At 46.1% G+C, this 19,968-nt stretch overlaps 1 protein-coding gene across 4 annotated transcripts in view; it reads left to right on the top strand.

Moving 5' to 3' along the window:
• STPG1 (sperm tail PG-rich repeat containing 1) overlaps positions 1-19,968 on the top strand; it is a 57,678-nt gene that overhangs the window by 29,155 nt on the left and 8,555 nt on the right. For all 4 annotated transcript variants that reach the window (XM_036914726.2, XM_036914727.2, XM_057499848.1 and 1 more), the window contains 4 exons: positions 525-626; positions 4,711-4,881; positions 9,559-9,667; positions 13,383-13,548. In XM_036914726.2, the coding sequence (XP_036770621.1) occupies positions 525-626; positions 4,711-4,881; positions 9,559-9,667; positions 13,383-13,548 (548 nt within the window). The remainder of the gene's footprint in view (positions 1-524; positions 627-4,710; positions 4,882-9,558; positions 9,668-13,382; positions 13,549-19,968) is intronic.

The raw sequence follows: 19,968 nt of genomic DNA, 5'->3' as shown, positions 1-19,968 counted from the left end.
TTGTCTGAGCATTAGAAATGGTCTTGTTTTGGATGAAGGTTGTTTTTGTTTCACTTTGCTTTATAAACAGAAACGCTCCCTGACTTCTCTCTGGAAGGCTGAGGAGGAAGCTGAGTCAGGTGGGGTGTGGTTAACGTGAAATCGGGCGCCCTTCCCTCTCCGTGGGTTTGGCTTACCCAATCAATACAGGCTGACGTGCACACGGGCCACACTTAGCCCTTTCGGTGCTCATGTCTCTATTGGCATGAAAAACAACAGCTTTCCTCTGGAATGCAGGACGGCGTAGTGGGAAGAGACCAGGGGGTTCCAGACCCGGGATGGAATTCTAGCTCCAGCGCTTAGTAACTGAGATGGCGACTGGGCAGGGTAGGAAATGGTGGACCAGGCGGTCAGCTGGGATGCGGCAGTGGTGCCCGTCCTGGGGGATCATGGTGAGGCTTAGTGTTAACGGATGTAAGGCTTGCAGGAAGGTGAAGTGGGAGTGAATGCATTCTGATGATGCGCCACCTTCTCTTCCCTTTCAGGATGACGTCCCAGGTCCTGGGTTTTACAATGTCATTCACCAATCTCCAGTGTCCAACAGTGTCTCGTTGTCTAAGAAAGGGACATGCACTTTTCCCTCTATGGTAAGAACCCCTTCTTTGAGTAAGGCCATTACCTGATCAGTAATTTCCTTCCTTCGTTGCATAATCATATATCGGACATCCGGTCCCTTCTCTCCACAGGCCCGTGATTCTAATTAGGAGAGTAACCGCCTCCTCAGATTTCAGGCATGTGAAGTGGAGACAGTGTCTTAAGTCATTTTTTCCCTACTGCTACACATTGCCAGAGTGCAAAGACAAGCTAAGGAGTGCTCAGGGCCTGGCCATCCAAAACCAATTTTGCCAGCACAGAGTGGACTAAACAAATGTTTTCCTGAGATTTTTAGGCATACCAGTGCAGGAAAATTCACACCTTAATATTGAGTCATTCAAATTATTGAGAAATCTGATGGGACCAGAAAGCAAGCAGGCAGCAGGCTTGAGATGTACTGATCTCTCTCCCCTCCCCATATCTCATCTTTGTGAGATGCGGGTCTTTGTCATCGTGCAGGGCTGTAATAATCAAGTCGTTACATGAGGTGCCAGTGTCCCTGACCAGACCTGGGCGAGGATGTGTTAGTTGAGTAATTATAAACTGCCAAGACAAGTGGATATATATAACAGGGGGAAAATGTCAAACTAGCGTAAGACAAGCAGGGGTAGGAAAGTGAACGAGAAAGGAAACCCAGACTTGAGCATCAATAAACACATGTGTGCCTGTCCCTTTAAGAATTATAATCCTCTCTTGCAAAGATGTATTATGATGCCTGACATTGGAATGAATTTTCTTGAACTGCACAAAGAGACCATTTAAGACACGCTGAATGCAGCCACTGACTGGAATTTGAGTTTGGCTGACTTGAACGCTCAAGGGGCAAACTGACTTTGGAGCCAGGGCCTGTCAGCAAAGACCTTGAGGTTGCACAGCCCCCAGGGGAGTTCACAGAGCAACCAGGCCTCTGCCTCTTTTTGGGCCCCAAGCCCTGCAAGTAAAGAGACCCAAAAACAATGGGCAAAAAGAAGTGCTGTCTCACCACGTCCTGGCACAGGAAACAAGACTTAAGACCTAATCCTGACTCAGCTGTGGATTCTCCATGTGATCTCCAGCACGTCACCCTCCTGTGTCCTATTTGCCTCTTAAAAGTGGAGACTCCCTGGGGCCCCGGGCGAATTAAAGTTGCAATGAGTGAAATACTCTTTGAAACTACAGAGCATTATAAACATGTTAAATATTATGATTGTTACCACCTGAGTCACAATACTTCCTGCAACACCTAGGTTTTCTCTCTGAGAACTTTGCCAAATAGTGACACTGCCCGTGCCTGCTTGGTGCCAAAGAAGGGGCTGAACCAGAGCACAGAGATCAATCCCCTAGGGGGCTTTTTGTGCACTCAGTTTCCCAATGACCAGGTGGGACCCTCTGGAGGAAGAGGGGCCCAAGGGAAGATCTGAGAGTCACACACTCTTGGCAGGCCTTCAGGTCTTTAAAAGAGATCAAACCCCAAAGAAGACAGACATTGAGTTATTCAGTCTTCCTCTCCCCTCTCTGATGGATATGGGAAGTTATGTTTACGAACACTTAGGGTTCCTATTGGGCGGGGGCCTTAAGTGGAGATAGGTCAGGAGATTGCCACATCTTACTTAGATCCTTTCTAAACTGGATGCAAACCTTATACCTCGTGTTTTAGTAACTTTCACATTTAACACCTTCTCCATTTCTGGGCGTGAAGACTGAGGAAATTCAGAATAGCCCTCCTCCATCCAAGATCTGCCTCGCTGACTCTGGTAAAGCCAGGAGGGGTGTGACTGTAGGCGAGGCTGACCAAAAAGCTCAATGGGTCTCTGTGTCAGAGACTTCCTGATACATTTGGGACAACTACACCCAACCTTTTGAGAGGAGCTGTCATCTCTTTAAGTCCAAGTAATACAAAGAGCTTCACTGGTATGTTCCAAATCTTTGCTCTAGAATCATTCATGGAACTGGGAAGTTAAATGAGGCAGTGGGAGGAGACTCTCCTGGCCTTTGTCTATTTGCATGGTGGCAGAAGAGGTTCTCGAAAAGTTATTGTGTGTTGGAGAGAGGTTCATAAATGCCAGCAAGTGGCCAGATTGGAGACCACAGGCCTTACGACAATTAGAACGCCAAGGGGTGGCGAGGAGTGGGGAGTGAGTGTTACTTCAGCTATACTCTGAGATGAATTCTATTACAATGTTTTATGGAAGTTTCCCTCTAATGGGAATTTTTTAGAAGAATTTTTCCCCAAAAGAATGTTAGTGGGTATTCTAGGCCAAGAAGATTCCATGACTGAGTAAATTCGGGAATGGCTGATCAAAGAAAGTTCGATAGGTTTCTTCATTATAGAACTCCCCAGAGCATTTAAAATGCCAGTGTGTACTATGAATCTTCAAAATGGGAACATTCTCCAATTTATTCGACTCTGGAACCCTCTCTCGGCTGCTGCCGCCACCAGCACAGCCTCACCTTATAGAGCTGGTATGCCAAGGAACACACTTTGGGAAATAGTGCTTTAGAAAAAAACATGCTTGCCCACTCTGTTGGGTGATTCAGGATAGACATGTTACAAACAATTCTGCCAAAGAGGGCTTGACCTTGCCACCTTTATTCTGTGCAAGGGAAGGGGAAAGAGCAAAGGTGTGTCTATACCTTTGGGCAGAGGAGATACACGGTAGTGATGCTTCTTGAAGTAAAACTTCCCACAGTCATTCATCAACTGTTCAGCTTACAAGTGAAAACAGCTATTGGTATTACTCCTTCAATCCCCTTCCTCTTCAGGATGGGGCATCTAATCCATATCCTAGAGTGGAGGCAGGCTGCCTAGGTGAGAATGTTGATTCCACCACTCAGGTAGCTGAGGAAGTTCAGTTTCCTCATCTGTAAGGTGGGGGTAACCATAATAACCCCCACCCAGGGTTGTCATGAAGAGTAAATGCAAAAAGCACTTGGTTAACTGTTGCCCCGAATGCAAAGGCAAAGTGAGCACAAGGGAATTTGCAGAACCCAGAGAAAACTGTGAGCAACATGGAGGTCAGGACAGAGCCGCGGGAAGACCACTGACCTGGGGTGACTTTATTTCTGTGAACACCATTGAATTCTTACAATAAGGAGGAGGCAGAGCTGGGACTCAAACCCAGGTTAGACTCTGAACAGCTGAGACTCTGGACAAGAACGCTCCTGCTTCTGGTGGCCCATCCACCACCTACCACCGACGGTCCAGGTACCGGGTGTCGAGAGCCGTGGCCGCCAAGCGTAGAGTGAGGATCAGGGATGGCCCTAATGCCCTCCCATAGCCTCTCCTACTTTCCACGCTAGTAGAGTTACTGACCCCTGTCAAGCTGGGGAGACCACGGGCAATGTTGTCAAGCGTTTAACCATAAAATAATGAGAATCTTTTTGTTTTATCAGATTACGATACTTGCCATACTATTCTAAGGTAAAGTGATGTTATCACCCAGTTTCTATGGCTTTTGTCCCTTTTCATTTAGCAAACATTGATTCTGTTTGCTTTTTAAAATGAAAATAGTTTATCATGGCTTCCTGGAAGGAGTAGGATCAGTTCTACTGAGACAGTAAAAATATTGTAGGGTTTTATGAAATCAGTAGTTAGGTGGGGGTTAGGAGGTGTGGGTGGACAGCAAGCCCCATAGGGCCTTGTACCTTTAAGACATTAGAAATAACTTGTTATTCAGGCAATTCAGATTATTGAGGCTTAGAAACAAGATGCGAGGTTTTACTCAAAAGGAAAGCCTTGGTTGGAGGAAGAAACTCTAAAACTTCCCATGATATAAATTACCCAACAGCTAATGAGTCACGTGTTAAGTGGCCTGAAAGGGGATTGGGTGCAAATGCATTTATGGCAAAATTATTTTTGCTAAGTCCCAAATTTAAGGTGAATAATTTGAGTTAGTTTACAGAAGTTAAAGCAGGTTTGAACTTGCATTTTCCAAGAACAAACTCTCAAAGCCGGAGGTCAGTTTATTATTGTCACCTGCTAGTTTCACCTTTTATAAAATGCTTTAACTCGGTGCTCCACACCATCTTTTTGACATCTGTCCTTCAGAGCCACAAGATTATGCGACAATGTTGATTCCTTTGGCTTTCTCCTCACAGCGTGCCCGCTTGGCCACCGTCATTTCAAAGTATCCTGCAGCTAATGCATACACCATCCCATCACATTTTGTTTCGAAGAAAGACTTCAGTAATTCCTGTTCCAGCATGTTCCAGTTGCCAAGCTTTGCAAAAGTCCTCAAGTTTGAAACTCCTGCACCAAACCACTACAACGTAAGAACACTGCTTATGTTTGCTACCTATATACTGACCGATCGGCTTGCTAAAATGGAAGAAAGGAAAGGGGAGCTTTGGGAAATAGCTCATATTAATGCAGTGGTAAACCAATTAGCATTTGCTGACTACCCAATGGGTACATGAGCTATGCAAGACTCTTACAAGGAATTTGCAGAACCTGGAGGGAACTGTGAGCAACATGGAGGTCAGGACAGAGCTGTGGGAAGACCACTGACCTGGGAAATGCTTATTATAATCTCTCCGATCATATAACCATCCTGGGACAATTTTCTCCTCTATAACAATGAATACATTACCATTGTATCTGTAGACACTATTCATTTACTTTTTCTTATAGGGAAAATAAACTTCTATCTTTCCCTGTCAGAAAACTGGCTTTTTAACAGCAGTGCTCTTTCAATTATGATTGTATTCACTGAGGTGGAACATATGATTAATGAAGAGATGGAGTTGGGTTCAAATCTCCACTCTACCACCTTCTAACTGTGTGGCTTCGGGCAAGTCCTTTAACCTTTCCGGACTCAGTGTATTGATCTGAAAAATGGGGATATGTGTCTAGTCATAGTGTTAATGCAGATATTAAGTGAGGTAATCCATGCTGAGTGCCCAGCACTGCACCTGGCCCACAAGGACTCCACAGTACAAGGGGCTGGGAGAGCTGTCAGGGAAGTCTCATTATCTCTTGAGCCTCAACTGTAAAATGGAATTAATTTATGTTCCCTACAGGACTATTATAAGGAGCAAATGAGACAACAAGTGTGAAAGCCCTCTACATAAGCCACAAATTGTACATGAGGTATCAATGGTATTATGACATATTTCAAAATGTCAAATTTGGTCTTAGAATACTTCATTTTTAACTTGTCTTTTGTCTTAGAATATTTTAAAATAATATTTAATTTTTGGACTACAGAGATCCTGCCCACCTTTTATGATGGTTCCAATCAACTCTAATGTGCTCAGAGCAATATATATGCACCTGGTTGGCCAGCACTGTCCAAGAGATACATAATGGGGGCCACTCATCATTTAAATTTTCCTAGTAGCCACTTTTAAAAGTAAAGAAAAACAAGTGAAATTAATTTTAATAATATATTCTATTATATAACCCAGTGTATTCAAAATATTATTTCAACATCTAATCAAAATAAAGATTATTAATTAGATGTTTTAGTGTCTTTCCTCATACTAAGTGTTTAAAATTCAGTGTATATTTTATTCTTGCAGCACATCTTAATTTGGACCAGCCATGTTTCTAGAGCTTGACAGCCACTGTGGCCAGTGGACACTGTGCTGGACAGCACAGCTCGAGAGAGTCTTCCCATGGGGTTATCAGAGCCTGAAAAGGTTGATGTTGATGATGACAAAGAAGCACTTTTCATGGCCTATGTACTGTTCTTAGAGTTATGTATTCATCTTGTTTAATATTCACAAGAATCCACGAAGTGGTTTATCTTATTCTCAATTTACAGAAGAGGAAGCAGGTGCTCAGAGAGGTGATGGGACTTGCCCGAAGTTACCCAGCTCCAAGGGACCATTTGCACATCAGTGAGCACAGGTGGATGGCTGAGGTATAAAGCTGGAGAGAGATCGAGTCACAATGTTCCAGCCCTGCTGGCCTTCCCTTTATGGGTTCTGTGGCTCCTCTGAGCCAGACCAGTGTTAACAGCTTATATTCCAGTGGGGAACTCAAGATAAGAACTAGTAAATAGACAAACAAAATAATTACAAATGGAGGGAGACAAACAGTCGGAGCCTGAGAGAGAGAATGTCTTCGGGGCTAATAAGGAGCTGACAGTAACATGTATTTAGACGGGTGGTCAGAGAAGGCCCTGAAACCAAGGCCCGAGATGTGAAGGAAAAGCTGCAGTGTGGGCACAGCACGTGCAAAGGTCCTGGGACAGTGAGAGCTCAGCCCGTGGGGACTTACAGACAGGTGGCCAGAACAGCGTTAGCTAGGAAGAGAGGGAATCAGGGGAGGTCAGGCAGATAGGCATGGCCCAGTTCATGCAGGGCTCTAAAGACTCCAGGAGGGAGTTCAGATTTTGTTCTCTGTACATTGGGAAGCCCTTGGGGGAATGGAAGGTGTGAGGTGACATCATCTGATTTACTTTTTAGAAAGCTCCTTCGAGCAGCTGTATGGAGAATGGACTGCAGTGTGGGTTGAGGCTGGATTTTGGAAAACTAGTTAGAAGGCTGCTATGGTAACAGGAGAGAAGTCAAGCCCTGGTCCAGGAACGCCACGATGAGGGTTCTTGGCCATTTCTCCTCTGCCATTCCTGAGAGAGGTAGTGTTTCATGCATCTGCCCCCTGGCCCGTTGTGTGCCCCTGCACCCCGCTTCAGGTCTCCAGTGGCCAGCGCTGGTCCTGGTATTCAGTAATCATGCAACAAGAGTTTATGACATCCAAGGACTAAGTCCCCCATAGTACGCAGTTACTAATCTAGAAAAGAGCACTTCCCAAGTCAGAGCTCAGTCCTCGTGCCGACGATCAGCTTTGGGTATATGTGTTTGTTCATTATTGTTCTAATGTGGCTCTGAAAATAATACACGCTCATCATAAAATATATTCAAGCTTATTATAGAAATCTATAAACTAAAAGGTAGTATTTCCTTATAATTCTGCTCTCCAAAGCAAACCACCATCAAAAACCAGGTGCAATTTCTTTCCTATTCTCTTCCTCCTCTGGCTCCTCTGTCCAATATGAGGATTATGCTGTCCACGGTACACGCGCATTTTCTATTTAACTATATCTTGGATTTTTTTTCCCCCATGGCAATACAATATATTTGCTTCATTTTTTTAAAAGCCTGCCAGCTGGCTATTTTTCTAGTCTAATGGTGACCTCTTCCAGGGACACACACTCAGTGTATACAAAAATGCTCCCTTTTTCAGTTGCTTTTCTGTCTGGGTGAGGAATAAAGCTGAAGCACTGTTTTGTCTACAGGAGGCTTTTTTCAAACCTGGAGAACAATGGTTGAGTCAACTGGTGAGGAGTAGAAACGCGATAATCCTGTTAGCAACAGCGTGCACTGAGGTCTGCCAAGGCCTTTCTTTGCTTTGCTTACCATGATTCCCCTCTTCTCTATTTTGAATCCTTTTCCCTGGTACCGTGTTATTACTTCCTCTCCGGCAACCTGGCTCCTCTCCCTCTGTCCAGTAATTAGCCTGCTCCATCTGATCTTTTTGTTTGCCCTCTCTGCATGCAGTCTAGCCATTAGGACCCTGGGAAAAGTTAAATTCCTCCGCCTTTGTAAACACAGAATCAAAATGCCATCTGCATTTCTTGAGAAACATTTCTTTTTGACAAAGGAGTATCACGGAAAATCAAACCATCCTGGCCCCAGCAAACAGTTTCACTCATTTGGTAAATATTCCCAGCCGTTGCAGGTATGATTTTTATTGTATCTTTTATCTAATGAACACAGGAGACTAACTGCAAATTGGCATTTAAAATATTTATGATTCATGTATAACATAAGAATGATCTCAGGGTTTTTGTCCTATTATTTTTGGAGTTCTGAACACACTGAATATTGAGTGGATCAACCAAAATTCTTAATTTCTGCTCTGTCCAAAAAAGTCAAGACAAGAGAGTGCTTACAAATCAAATCTGATCATAATCTTAAATTACATGATTCCTTTCTATGCCCCACATCCTGCATTTATAGAAAGACTGTTTGAAATAGTGAGCAATCAGGGTAGGCATATATAGGACTAGGTGTCCCAAAAAGAATAAAAATTGTAGAAAAAATAATGAAAATAATCTGCATGCATGGTGTTAAATACTTTCAACAAAATACCTTCCTATAGATGATTTCAGTTGCCTGCCCCCCACTGCCATAACGCTACACCAAGTAGAGCAGAGTTTACCCAACCTGTTTTACAGATGAGAAAACTCAAGTTCAGAGAAATTAAACAATCTGTGCAGGATCACATGCCCTGTGCGACAGAAGCCAGGTCCTCGGGCTGTCTCCTGGGGGCACTGTCCACTGGGCCATTTTGGTTCACCAGACATTGGCTGGTGATCACAAACTCACCAAGCACTCCAGCTGGGGTGCTGGTGAAGACAGAGTCAGTGTGGCCCTATCATTCATGTCAGTTCATTTTCTTTTTTATTTATTTATTTATTTATTTATATTTCTATATTTTTTTTATTGAAGGGTAGTTGACACACAGTATTACATTAGTTTCAGGTGTACAACACAGTGATTCAACATTTATATACATGATAATTCTAGGTACCAGCTATCACCATACCAAGTTGTTACAATATTTTGACTATATTCCTTATGCTATACATTACATCCCGGTTACTTATTTATTTTACAATTGGAAGTGCGTGTATATATATATATATATATTTTTTTTTTTTTTTGGTGAGGGCATCTCTCATATTTATTGATCAAATGGTTGTTGACAACAATAAAATTCTGTATAGGGGGGTCAATGCTCAATGCACAATCATTAACCCACCCCAAGCCTAATTTTCGTCAGTCTCCAATCTTTTGAAGCTTAACGAGTCAGTTCATTTTCTGAGAAGGACGGGTTTAAACTAGATTTTTCACCCAAAGGTGCCGCTCGTCCAGGCACGACGACAAAGAAAAGACAGGGAAGGCACTGGGCCCAGCACGCTCGTTTTCTCTCCCCAGGCCTCTGTCTCCTGCTGCAAGCAGAAGAACAACGTCTGTGCCCGAGCCGGGTTTATGTCCAAAACCCAGAGGGGATTTTTCACTAGGACTGAAATGGTACCTGCTCCAGGTAAGCAGCCGGCCTCCTTAACCCGGGAGTTAATGTACCAGATCTGTGCCACGAGGCACCCGTTCCTGCTCAGGGGGCCTTTGGGGAAAGAGGAGCTGGAGGCAGGCGTAGAACAAAGAGGAGAAGGGTGAGGAGACAGGCCCTCCTCCCCGTCCAGGTGAGAAAAGCTGGCTCTGGAATCGGCCCCAGAGCAGCCTCGTGGGCCTCCCTTCCAGGACAGGGCAGCCAGGTGGGGAAGTGGCTCCTCACCCCAGGAGCGCACACATTCACCTACCCTCGGCGCCCCTGGGGAGCACGCAACACGCTGAGTGTCCTGAACCTTGGTGCTCAGGGGCAATACCCTTTTTCCCCTTTGCCCAAAGGCAACTTGGTCACCCAGTCGTCGAATGAGGGAAAGTGGCTGCAGCTCCTCCTCCGCACCACTTCCCGTGCGGCGCTCACGCGCCTGCCCTCATGGGTCCATAGCTCAGTCCCATGTTACAGATGAGGGAGCTGAAGGGACTTGTGCACCATCACCTGGCTGCTGAATGGCCGACCTCAGCTCAGAGGTGTCTGACTGAGGAGGCTGTTCCCTGTCATTCCATCGGGACTTATGAAACCTCCAGGACCCAGGAATACATGGAGCTTGCCTGCAAGGGTTTTGCCAGCTGGGCTGGGGCTAGGTGCTGCACCTTCCCGTGCTCTCCGACCTCCTCCGGCGCCCGCCTTCGGGCCTTAGCGAAAGGTTTCCAGAGAGATCTGGTGAGGTCTACACTCCAGGAGCGCTCATTGAATTAGACCTCCCCAAGCGGGTTCTGAAGACCCCCGAGGGAGCCTTGGGGCCCCGAGCTGAGAGGAGGGGCAGGGAGGGCTTCCTCTGCAGTCACGCCTCTTGGAGGGGGATGTGGATAAAATTGCAGCGCATGTCAGATTTCACCAAATCCAGATTAAAGTTGAGAAGATCAGTCTGAAGCTAAATAACAAAACCAGCCCTAATTAGGAGGCTAAGCCCCGGCTAAAGCTCCCCCGCCTTGCGTCATCCGTGGGCAAAGCCCCACCTTGTTTGTTTATACAGCAGAACAAAGCCGGCATCCCTGGGGTTTGGCCAGGGGCCCTGCCAGTGAGCCCCGGGATGTGGGCACCCTCGCAACCAGCCGCATGCTCCCACTCCCTCCAGGAGGGTCCTCAGGGGTCTTAGCCCCCTATGTCACAGAACCGGAGAGAGGTGGGCAGCAGTATCTGTGGAGGCCCTACTGTGCGCCGGAGGCTTTACATTATCTCATCGAATGCTCTTAAAATCCCCTGGAGCATTGCCTAGCACATGATCACGTGCTCAGAAAGTGTGAGCTACTATCGTGATTTTATCCCCAGTTAACGGTGAAAATTATACATAAAAAGCAAGTGATGAACCTTGGGTCCAACAGCTAGATTTGAATCCAGGCCCATCCAGATCTGCTAGTGCCTCAGATACCACTCCTACCCCCACCCCCACAACTGGCCAGGGGCCAGAGCCAGGGGAATCTGCCCCTCTTTGAAACAGTCTGTTTTGATTTCTCAGAAATAATGCTGTGCTTTTTGCTTCTCCACTGTGGGGAAAAAACAGATGTGGAGCTGTAACTGGCATCCCTGTTGTACCCCTACTGCTCTGAGTGACCCTACGTCAGGGGCTGAGGCCCTGCTCTGGCTTACCTTCAATTCTGAGCAAAATGCTCGCCTTTACACATTTGCTGGTTGAATTTCCTAAAGCACATCACCCATGTCCTCCACTCTATTTTCCTGAAACAAAAGATTATTAGAACATAGGGAAACACCTACGTTACAGTCTCACTTGAAAAACGTGATTTACAGAATTGAATCCTCACTGAGCTCTGCACCATGAGACAGTCCAACTATACTCAGGAAAAAAAGGAAATATATACACCAATTTACCCTTGCTTCTCTCTGGCCACGGGAGCATGAATGCCTTTTCCCCCTTGCTTCTGCTCTTATGCATTTTTATAATCAAGCATTGCTTTAACCTTTTTTTGGTAGGAAAAAAACATATATTCTATATATTTATATCCACAGATATATGAAAGAAAAAGAAACAGAAAGATAATGTGAGAGATACATACTGATATTATTATAAATGCTGCTAGCTGGACACTTGCTTTTTTTTAAACTTAAGCATATATTGGAAACATTTCATGTTATTAAAAATTCTCCTAGGACATCATTTTTAAAACAAATGTATAGTTCCATTATATGGCAGTGCCATAAGTTAAGCATCAAATGCCCTCTGTTGGAAATTTAGGTTGTTTTAAACTGATCACTAATATACACGGAGTGGTGGCAAACATCTTTATAGCTCACAACTTGTGTACAGTCAAGATTATTTCCTTATATTGGTTCTTAAGGTGACATTGCCAAGCAAAGATAGGTAAAATATTTACGGCTTTTGATATCTGGGAGCACATTGCCCTCCAGCACAGGTATCATTTATCTTCCTGCTCCCTGAGGTAACTGTTTTCTCTCACTTTGCCACCACTGGATACTAGCATTTAAATAAAGTCTTGTTAATATGTACCATACTGCTGTTTTCATTACTTTTGCAATGGAAAAGGGAATTTTATTAAAACAAAAGTAACTTTGCAATGTTTAGAAAATTGGAAATATCTTTTGCACCCACACCACCACCTCTAACAGAGTTGTTTCCACTTTTCTGGGTCCCCGCCTATTTTTATTCAGATGGATTCATCTGTACCTAGGTGTCCTCATAGTCTGTATAGCCATTTGGGCTTTATTTTACTTTATTTTCAAAAACATTGTCATTTGGCTTTATGGCCATTGTGCTTGTCATCGTCAGGGCTGAGGTTCCACCGGATTGGGTTCCAGTCCCCATAACTGTGCCCCTGTTCCTGGACACGTAGGTTATGTACCCTTCCTCACATTGCAGCTCCTGCTGCCATGTGCATCTTTATGTTTACAGATTTTCCATGATGTCAAATAATTTCCTTAATTTCCAAGTCATGGAAGCCCGGGTCAAAGTATGCAGACATCTGCATAGTTTTGCCAAGTACAGCTGCTCAGCACTAAAACACCTGCTCCACTGCCAGGGCCACTGACAGTCCAAGGGTGAGACCCTTTCCTCTTCCCCCAAGCCTAGATCATTCTCTTCTTCCTTGAAGCTTTGTGCACACATTGATTTTATTTTGTCACAGTTTCCTGAGACAGGGCATGGTGGGAAAGCATGGGCTTTGGAGACAGGCAGCCCTGGGTCCACAGACTAGGTGCTCAGTAAATATTTGTTGATCGCATAATAGTTAACTAAATTACTACATGCCAGGAACCTAAAATGTTATTCAACTATCATAACCACCCAGGTGGGGGAAGAATTATTATTCTTACTTTACAGAGGTGGAAGCTGGGCTTAGACCCTGGTTAGATGAATTAATTTGTCTTTTGGCAAATTGTTTAATATCTCAAGAGTCTCAGTTTCCCTGTGTTTAGAATGGAGGTGATAATACCCACCTCACCAGGCTGCTGTGAGGAGAAAATGAGGTAAGTGTGTGATGCCCGTGGCGTGTGTTCTTTCGATGGTGAGTTTCTTTTTGGTTATTTCCTGCAGCCCTTCCATTTGACCACCTTGGAGTGATATTGCCTTAGAGTCCTTAAATGTGTTCTCGGGTGTAAGGTACTGCTTTTTATTTATTTGAGCAGAGTTCTTTATTCTGTTTTAAAATTTCTTTCTGTTTAGGGCATTATAATGTCAATGAATCCCTTGTGAAGCCGTCGCCAAAGACATTAATGTCTTGTTTTAAATCGAACACCGGCCGTGGATTAAAACTGACATCAACAGGCCCAGGACCTGGTTATTACAACCCAAATGATCGCACCAAAATTCCAAAAAAGACTCTTTTCCCGTGAGTCCTGGTTATTCTGACTTTTCTTCTGAAAGGTGGTTTTGGGGGATGCCCCAAACTTGTTCATGGGGTGTCTCTGCTCGTCAGGACGCAGTACCAGTTTGCTTCCCAGGGCCCCTCACTGACATATTCGGTGCTCAACAAATGCTTGTTGAATGCATAATATTTATTGAGCAATTACTATGTTCCAGGAACTTAATGTCTTATTCAATTATCATAATAACCCTGTCGTAAGAATTATTATTCTTACTTGATCAAGGAGGAAGCTAGGCTTCAGTGAGGCTGCGTGATTCGCCCAAGTCCACACAGCTCTCTGAGGTGCTGCTGGGAGTGAGGCTCAGGACTGTCTGGGTCTTTGCACATCCCCCATATGCTGCACTCTCCTGGTGCTGACCTTAGTCTGTTTTTTTTTTTAATTAAAAAAAAATTTTTTTTTAAATTTTGCATCATTAATCTACAATTACATGAAGAACATTATGTTTATTAGGCTCTCCCCTACCCAAAGTTCCCCCAACAAACCCCATTACAGTCACTGTCCATCAGCATAGTAAAATGTTGTTGTAGAATCACTACTTGTCTTGTGTTGCAAAGCCCTCCCCTTTCCCCCACTCCCCACATTATACATGCTAATCATAATACTCCCTTTCTTCTTCCCCATTTAGTCTGTTTTTATAATAAAATCTCCACAGGGGTGGCAGGACATCTAGAAACAGTGAAGCTCTCTCATAGTGTTGTACTGATAGGTTAAAAGCCTAGACCTTGGAGTTCTTCAGACCTGCTGGATATGAACTTCAGCTCTGCTGCTTTCATGCAGTGTGACCTTGGGCACTGTACTCACCCCTCTGAGCCTCCACATCCCCATCTGTAAAGTAGAGTGAGGATAATTCATTATGCATAGGGTTGCCTTCATATTTAAAAATATATACTTGGCATATAGTAGGTGCAAATGGTAACTTAATGCAAATTTAAAAAGTGAAGATGATGGTTTGTGTTACCATTTTTAATATCCTATACATTTAATGTTACTTTCATCTCGGAGGCTCAGAACTCACAAGGCTTATTTGTTCCTCAGATCATTCTAGAACTTCTAGAAATAACTGCTGTTGAGGTCAGTCCTCCTGCTACCATCTGAGACCTCACCCCTGAATATTCCTCTCCAGGCTGTGGGGGTGGGGGCTGACCGGAAGGGCTGGGACAGAGCATGAGCCCAAAGTGAGGGATAGGGGACTGGGGGGAAGAGAAAGATGTGAACACACCCAGTCAGCAGACCTGGGAGTGAATCGTGGCCTCATCCCTTGCAGAGACTTCTCTCTGAGCCTCAGCTTTCATTGTGTTAAGTAGAGATAATCTTATCTCACAGGGGTTCTGTGAGGATCAGATGAGAAAATGCTTGAAAATAGCTATTATTATTATAGCTGCTATCATTTGCTATCCTATAGGCATATGAGGATAGAGGGTACAGCTGTTATTTGGTATGGCCGCTCAAGCCCCCAAGCCAAATCCAGAAGCTTCTTCAAGGAAATGGTGAAAGGAGAGCAGAGAACACTCAGGGTTTAGCTGTTTTCCCCAGAGAAGAGTCATTTGGCTTTTGCTTATGTTCAGATGAGTGGTTTGAAATACTCTGACTGATGGCATTTACATCTGTCAGTCAACAGGCTCTGGTTCTGTGCTGGAAGCTCTCGGGTGCTCAGGTGAGCAGAGCACCGCACACACCTGCCGCCAGGCTCACTGGGAGCAACTCCAGAGCAAGGCAGGCGAGTGGGTAAAAAAAGGCGGGCTCACGGGCCCCGAGGTCGTGTGCCACACACGTCCCTGAGGACAGTCTTTCTACTGGGCAGTGCAGTGGTGCTGGCATGTCTGGGGTGTGTGGGCCTCTCTGCGATGCTCCAATAACGAAGGATCCCTGGGAAGGAAGCCTGGGAGGCACTGCGGACAAACGCTCTGCCTTGGGGAGCACTGCCCTGTAACGGGCTAATTAAAGGCTCTGAGGAGTCTGAAGGAAAGAACCCTATTGGACCCAGCGTCTCTCAAACTTGGGCTCAGCCTGGTGAATGCATAGATCCCCACTTGGCTCAGCCTGGTGGGTGGGTGGCTGGAGCCCCAGGCAGGGCATTTGTATTACCTGGCTCTGTGCTCTGTGTGACAGAAGGGAGGCCTTCCCGCTTCTGACACTGACACGGGCTTGCTCACGGTGTGGCTCAGGGAGCGCGCAGTGGGCAGTGACCATGGAGCCAGCTGGGCCCACAGAGGAGGTCCAAAGTATTTATAAACTGACACAAAAAAGGGTGAAACTGAGAGATCTGTAATTTCATTTACAAAAAAGGAGATAAAACTGAAGTGTGTTTTGGGTTCGTCTAAAAAAACATCTATCTGTTTCTGTTGAATGATGAAGAAATGGTGTGATGTGATATAAAGAAAAGATACAGCTGAATATTATAGTACTGAGGATGTACCCACACTCTGGGCTCTCAGTTTCTAATTACATTTCCTCTTCTGTGTCTCTGGAGGGAAGAGAGAGACAAGAGAGCCTAGTCGCCCATATACTGGGATTGTGAGGCCCTGAGAAGGTCTGCATTGTTTCCTCTGCAGTTGTACATAACTTCCCTTGAGACTTGTCCACATCAAGCCTAATCATATTTAGACCTCCAGGGTTGCTTGGGGGCAGTGGTGGAGAGTCCAAAAACGGCCTCTGGGTTTCTTTCTCAGAAGCACACGCAGCCAGGTTTCACGCACACACGATGTGATGGGAGGCCTGCCCTTGTTTGTCTTGGTCTGCATGTGCTTGGCTCCCTCTCTTGAGTAGGGAATCCCTGAGCAGGGTTCCAGCTTGCAAAATCCTCTTTTGGCTCAGCTTTCTTCAGGATGCAGGGAGAGTTGAGGAGATGTTAATTCCCCCTGGAGTTGTGAGTCCCATGTTACCTACCAACAAAAGAGGAGCCCAGGCTGGTGAGAGGCCGGGTGATGCGCTGGGGAGGCTCCGGAGGCCAGCAGGGGGCTGGAGAGGGCTGAGGGGCTGTGCTTAGTGGGGATGAGCACAGGTTCGAAGTCGCGCCTCTCTGAACCTCCTGGCTTCCGCTCTCAGCAGTCCTGGGAGCCTGGGGACAAAGGAGGGTATCACTTAATTCCCAGGAATCCAAATTTAACATTGCAGATTGTGAAAAGAACACTTCATAATGTGTTTTCTAAGTACTAAATAAGATAACCCACATAAGTTTCCAGGTCTGGCGCACAGTAAGCTTTCAATGCACGTCACTTGTATTTTTATTGACATGTGTGAGTGGATCCTCTTCCCTCCCCTTATGCTTCTTGAGTGGCCCCACAGGGCAGATGCTGTCCTCCAGCCCATTTCCAGGCTCCTTGGCTGAAGAACATGTCACAGGGTCTTTGAGAGGGCCATCTTGCTGACTCAAAAGCTGAGAGGACTTGTCGTCTTCCAGGGCGGTGGGGGTGGGTCTTTACAAGAGAAGTGAAGTGTCAGCCACAGTTTCATTGCTTCAGGTCTTCAATACCCGTCATAGGAATGACTCAATGAATCAGCTGAGTCAGGATAGGGCTTTGAAGATCAAAATAGTCCCTCCTAGGCGCTGCCTTCCAACTCACGCTCTCCAACAAGAAGGTGAAACACCCAGTGACATCTTTCTAACCCTTGATCTACTTCCTGGAGTTTTTAAGCCACTGGTTTTGCACAGACATGCTGTCCTGTCACAACCAGAGCTGAAGAATCAAGTCCTGTTGGCCCGGCTCCAATTTGGGTAATTATGTAGGACCCACCTAAAGTTCCCCTAGGATTTTCAATTAGATATGGGATGCTTCTTTCTAAGTGGCTGTAATCTGTCACCCGCTACCCAGTTAAACAGATACTGCATTCCACCCCAGAGGCAATCGGCTGCCCTTTAATGATGAGAAAAAATTGCCCCTTTATCCCTCCAGAGCCTGGGAATCCCCCAGGCGGAGGGAATCTGTGCCTGGGAGTGTCAGAAGGGTCTCAGATGCCTTCCCCGAGTGACCTGCCGAGTCTTCTGAGACATTCATTGTTCTTGGACCACTTAGAAACAGTTCACATTGGAAGCCGCAGACACACTTAATCCAGTTGTGGCCAACTCAGGGCCTTTGATAGGTGTTTTCTTTCCACGGGGCAGGACCAGGTTGGCTTTTGTAACTGAGCAATGAGAGTCATAAAAGCCCCAGTGACAGTGTGCTGAGGGCCACCCTGGGTTCCTCCAGCCTGACCTTTGTGATTTGCCCAGTCCCACCTTGATACAGAGGGACCAGCCCTGGATGGTGATAAAACTATCGAGTGGAGTTCAGATGTCAGGGCTCCCCTATTTTCTCCATCCCTTCTGCTTTTCTCTGTAGTTCAGCAAGTGTCCCAGGGAGAGGGACGGAGGACTGAAAGAAAGTCAGACATAATCCCCTCCCTTAAAGAGGTAGGGGAGTAAAGAGCATAGGAAAATCTAGCCTGTTCTGTGCAGAGAAAAGAAGAATGGCTGGAAGGTATTGAGGAGCCAGCTACCCTGAGCTAAGAGCTTCCATAGGTATTATTACCTAGTGTCATGCTTCCAACTCACCTGCAGGTCAGTAGTGTACAGATGAAGGGCAGACTTGCCAAGATGATGGCGCAGAGAGTGGAATCCAGGTCCATCTGACTCTAAAGCCCAAGCTCCTCCTTGGAGCCACGGAAAGGAGGCAGGGGGCAGGGGTAGGGCAGTGGCCAGAGAAGTTTCCTGAAGGAGGGAAGTGAGAAATGAATCCAGGTGTGCGGGCAAAGCAGGTGCTCCTGGCAGAAGGAACAGCACGGGCGGAGGCACGGTGCTGCTGGCGGGGGCTGTGTTGGGTGTTTGGGAAAGGCAAAATGGAAGCGCAGGGCACAGGAGATTAGGCTGGCTTGAGAGGCCATGATTGGGAGCTTTTCCTTTAGTTTCTCCTCAGGGTCTGTGAGGACGGATGGTCAGAAACAAGTGAAAACCCAGAAATCATGGGTGGACGAGGGTTGAGGGCAGTCCGGGAGGCTCAGCCTCTGTCCCCTTGTGTCCCGATTCCTGCCACTTGGAGCTCCGTCTAGTCTCTGTTCTGGGCTTTTCTCCCTGCTGTTTTCTCTGCTGGAAATGCTCCCTTCCCCACCTTTTCTCCCCGAGGGATTCCTACCTACCTTTCAGGGCAGTGTTACCTCCTCCAGGGTAGATGTCTAGATTGACTCCTTGGAAATTAGTCTCTTTCTTTCTCCACACTCGATGCAGTATGTTTGCCTTTATTCTAACATTTCATGTTTTTTAAAAAATAATATAAGTAGAGCAATAGTTAATCTTCACAATAGTCCTGGGTGGCAGGTATCATTACCCATCGCTGTACAAATGAAGAAATGGAGGCCTCGGGAGGTGGAGAGGCTTCTCCAAGGATGCAGCTGGTGAATGGGGAAGAGGACATTCAAGCCCAAGTCTGTCCCAGTGCAAAGCCTGCCCTGCCTTAAGGTGTCACCAGTCATGATTGTCACTAGCAGTGGAATACCGAGCCCTTAGGAGCATGCAGGGTCTGTGTCTTAGCCCAAAACAGCTCCCCAGAGTGCCTGGCACAAAGTCCCACATGTGGCTGACCCTCCCTCAAGGTCCAGCTTGCTAGGTTGAGCGCCAAGCCTTTCCTGAGCATGCTGCTGGGGTGGAGGGCAAGGGACCTCATTGACCCATTCTCACCAGGAATGCTGGTGAGACACTGACCCAGCCAGCCAGGAAAGCAGACACCACATGGTCTTCTCAGGGAACTGGACTTCAGGGTGACCCAGACCAGTGGGTGACGTCATACATCGCTTGGCTCATTCCAGCTCTAACTTCCAGGAATCAAGCCTGTGGTCTCCATGATGCCAGTCACACACTAATCAAATTTCTGGGGGTGCTTTGAAGGGGTGCCAGAACGAGGAGAAACCAGCTTTTATTTATAAGGGGAGAGGTGGTTGATCACACACTATAACCAGTTCTTCCATGCCAACTGGAAGGGAAGAAAGGAGGCAATGCTTTTTCCCTTTTTCTTTGTTCTAAATATAAGCATCTATGCCAGCTATTCTGTCATAGGCTGTGAGCCTCAAGCAGATGTACCATGACTTTCAGCAACCTCTCCTGACAGTGGAGGGTCTACCTGCCTCGGGGTGACTCCAGTGTGACGAGGCCCCCCTAATCTCCCTTTCCTGAGGCTTGGTTGCTCCTCCCCGACCCAGCAGCAGGTGGTGACGCTACAGGGATCATAATAATATCGTCTAACGACTACTTTTATTGAGCACTTACTCACTTACTGGGTAAGCACTTACTGGGGCTATGCCCAGTGCCTTACTTGCATTAACTGCCGTACGAAGAGAAGGAAGGCGTTACTGCTCCTTGCTGTAGGTACAGAGAGGTCAGGGCACCTGGGTGAGTGCCAGTAAGTGGCGTAACC

This window comes from Manis pentadactyla, chromosome 4, assembly GCF_030020395.1.
Source record: "Manis pentadactyla isolate mManPen7 chromosome 4, mManPen7.hap1, whole genome shotgun sequence".
In the NCBI taxonomy this organism is placed as follows: Eukaryota; Metazoa; Chordata; class Mammalia; order Pholidota; family Manidae; genus Manis; species Manis pentadactyla.
This window is presented reverse-complemented; position numbering and strand designations above follow the sequence as displayed.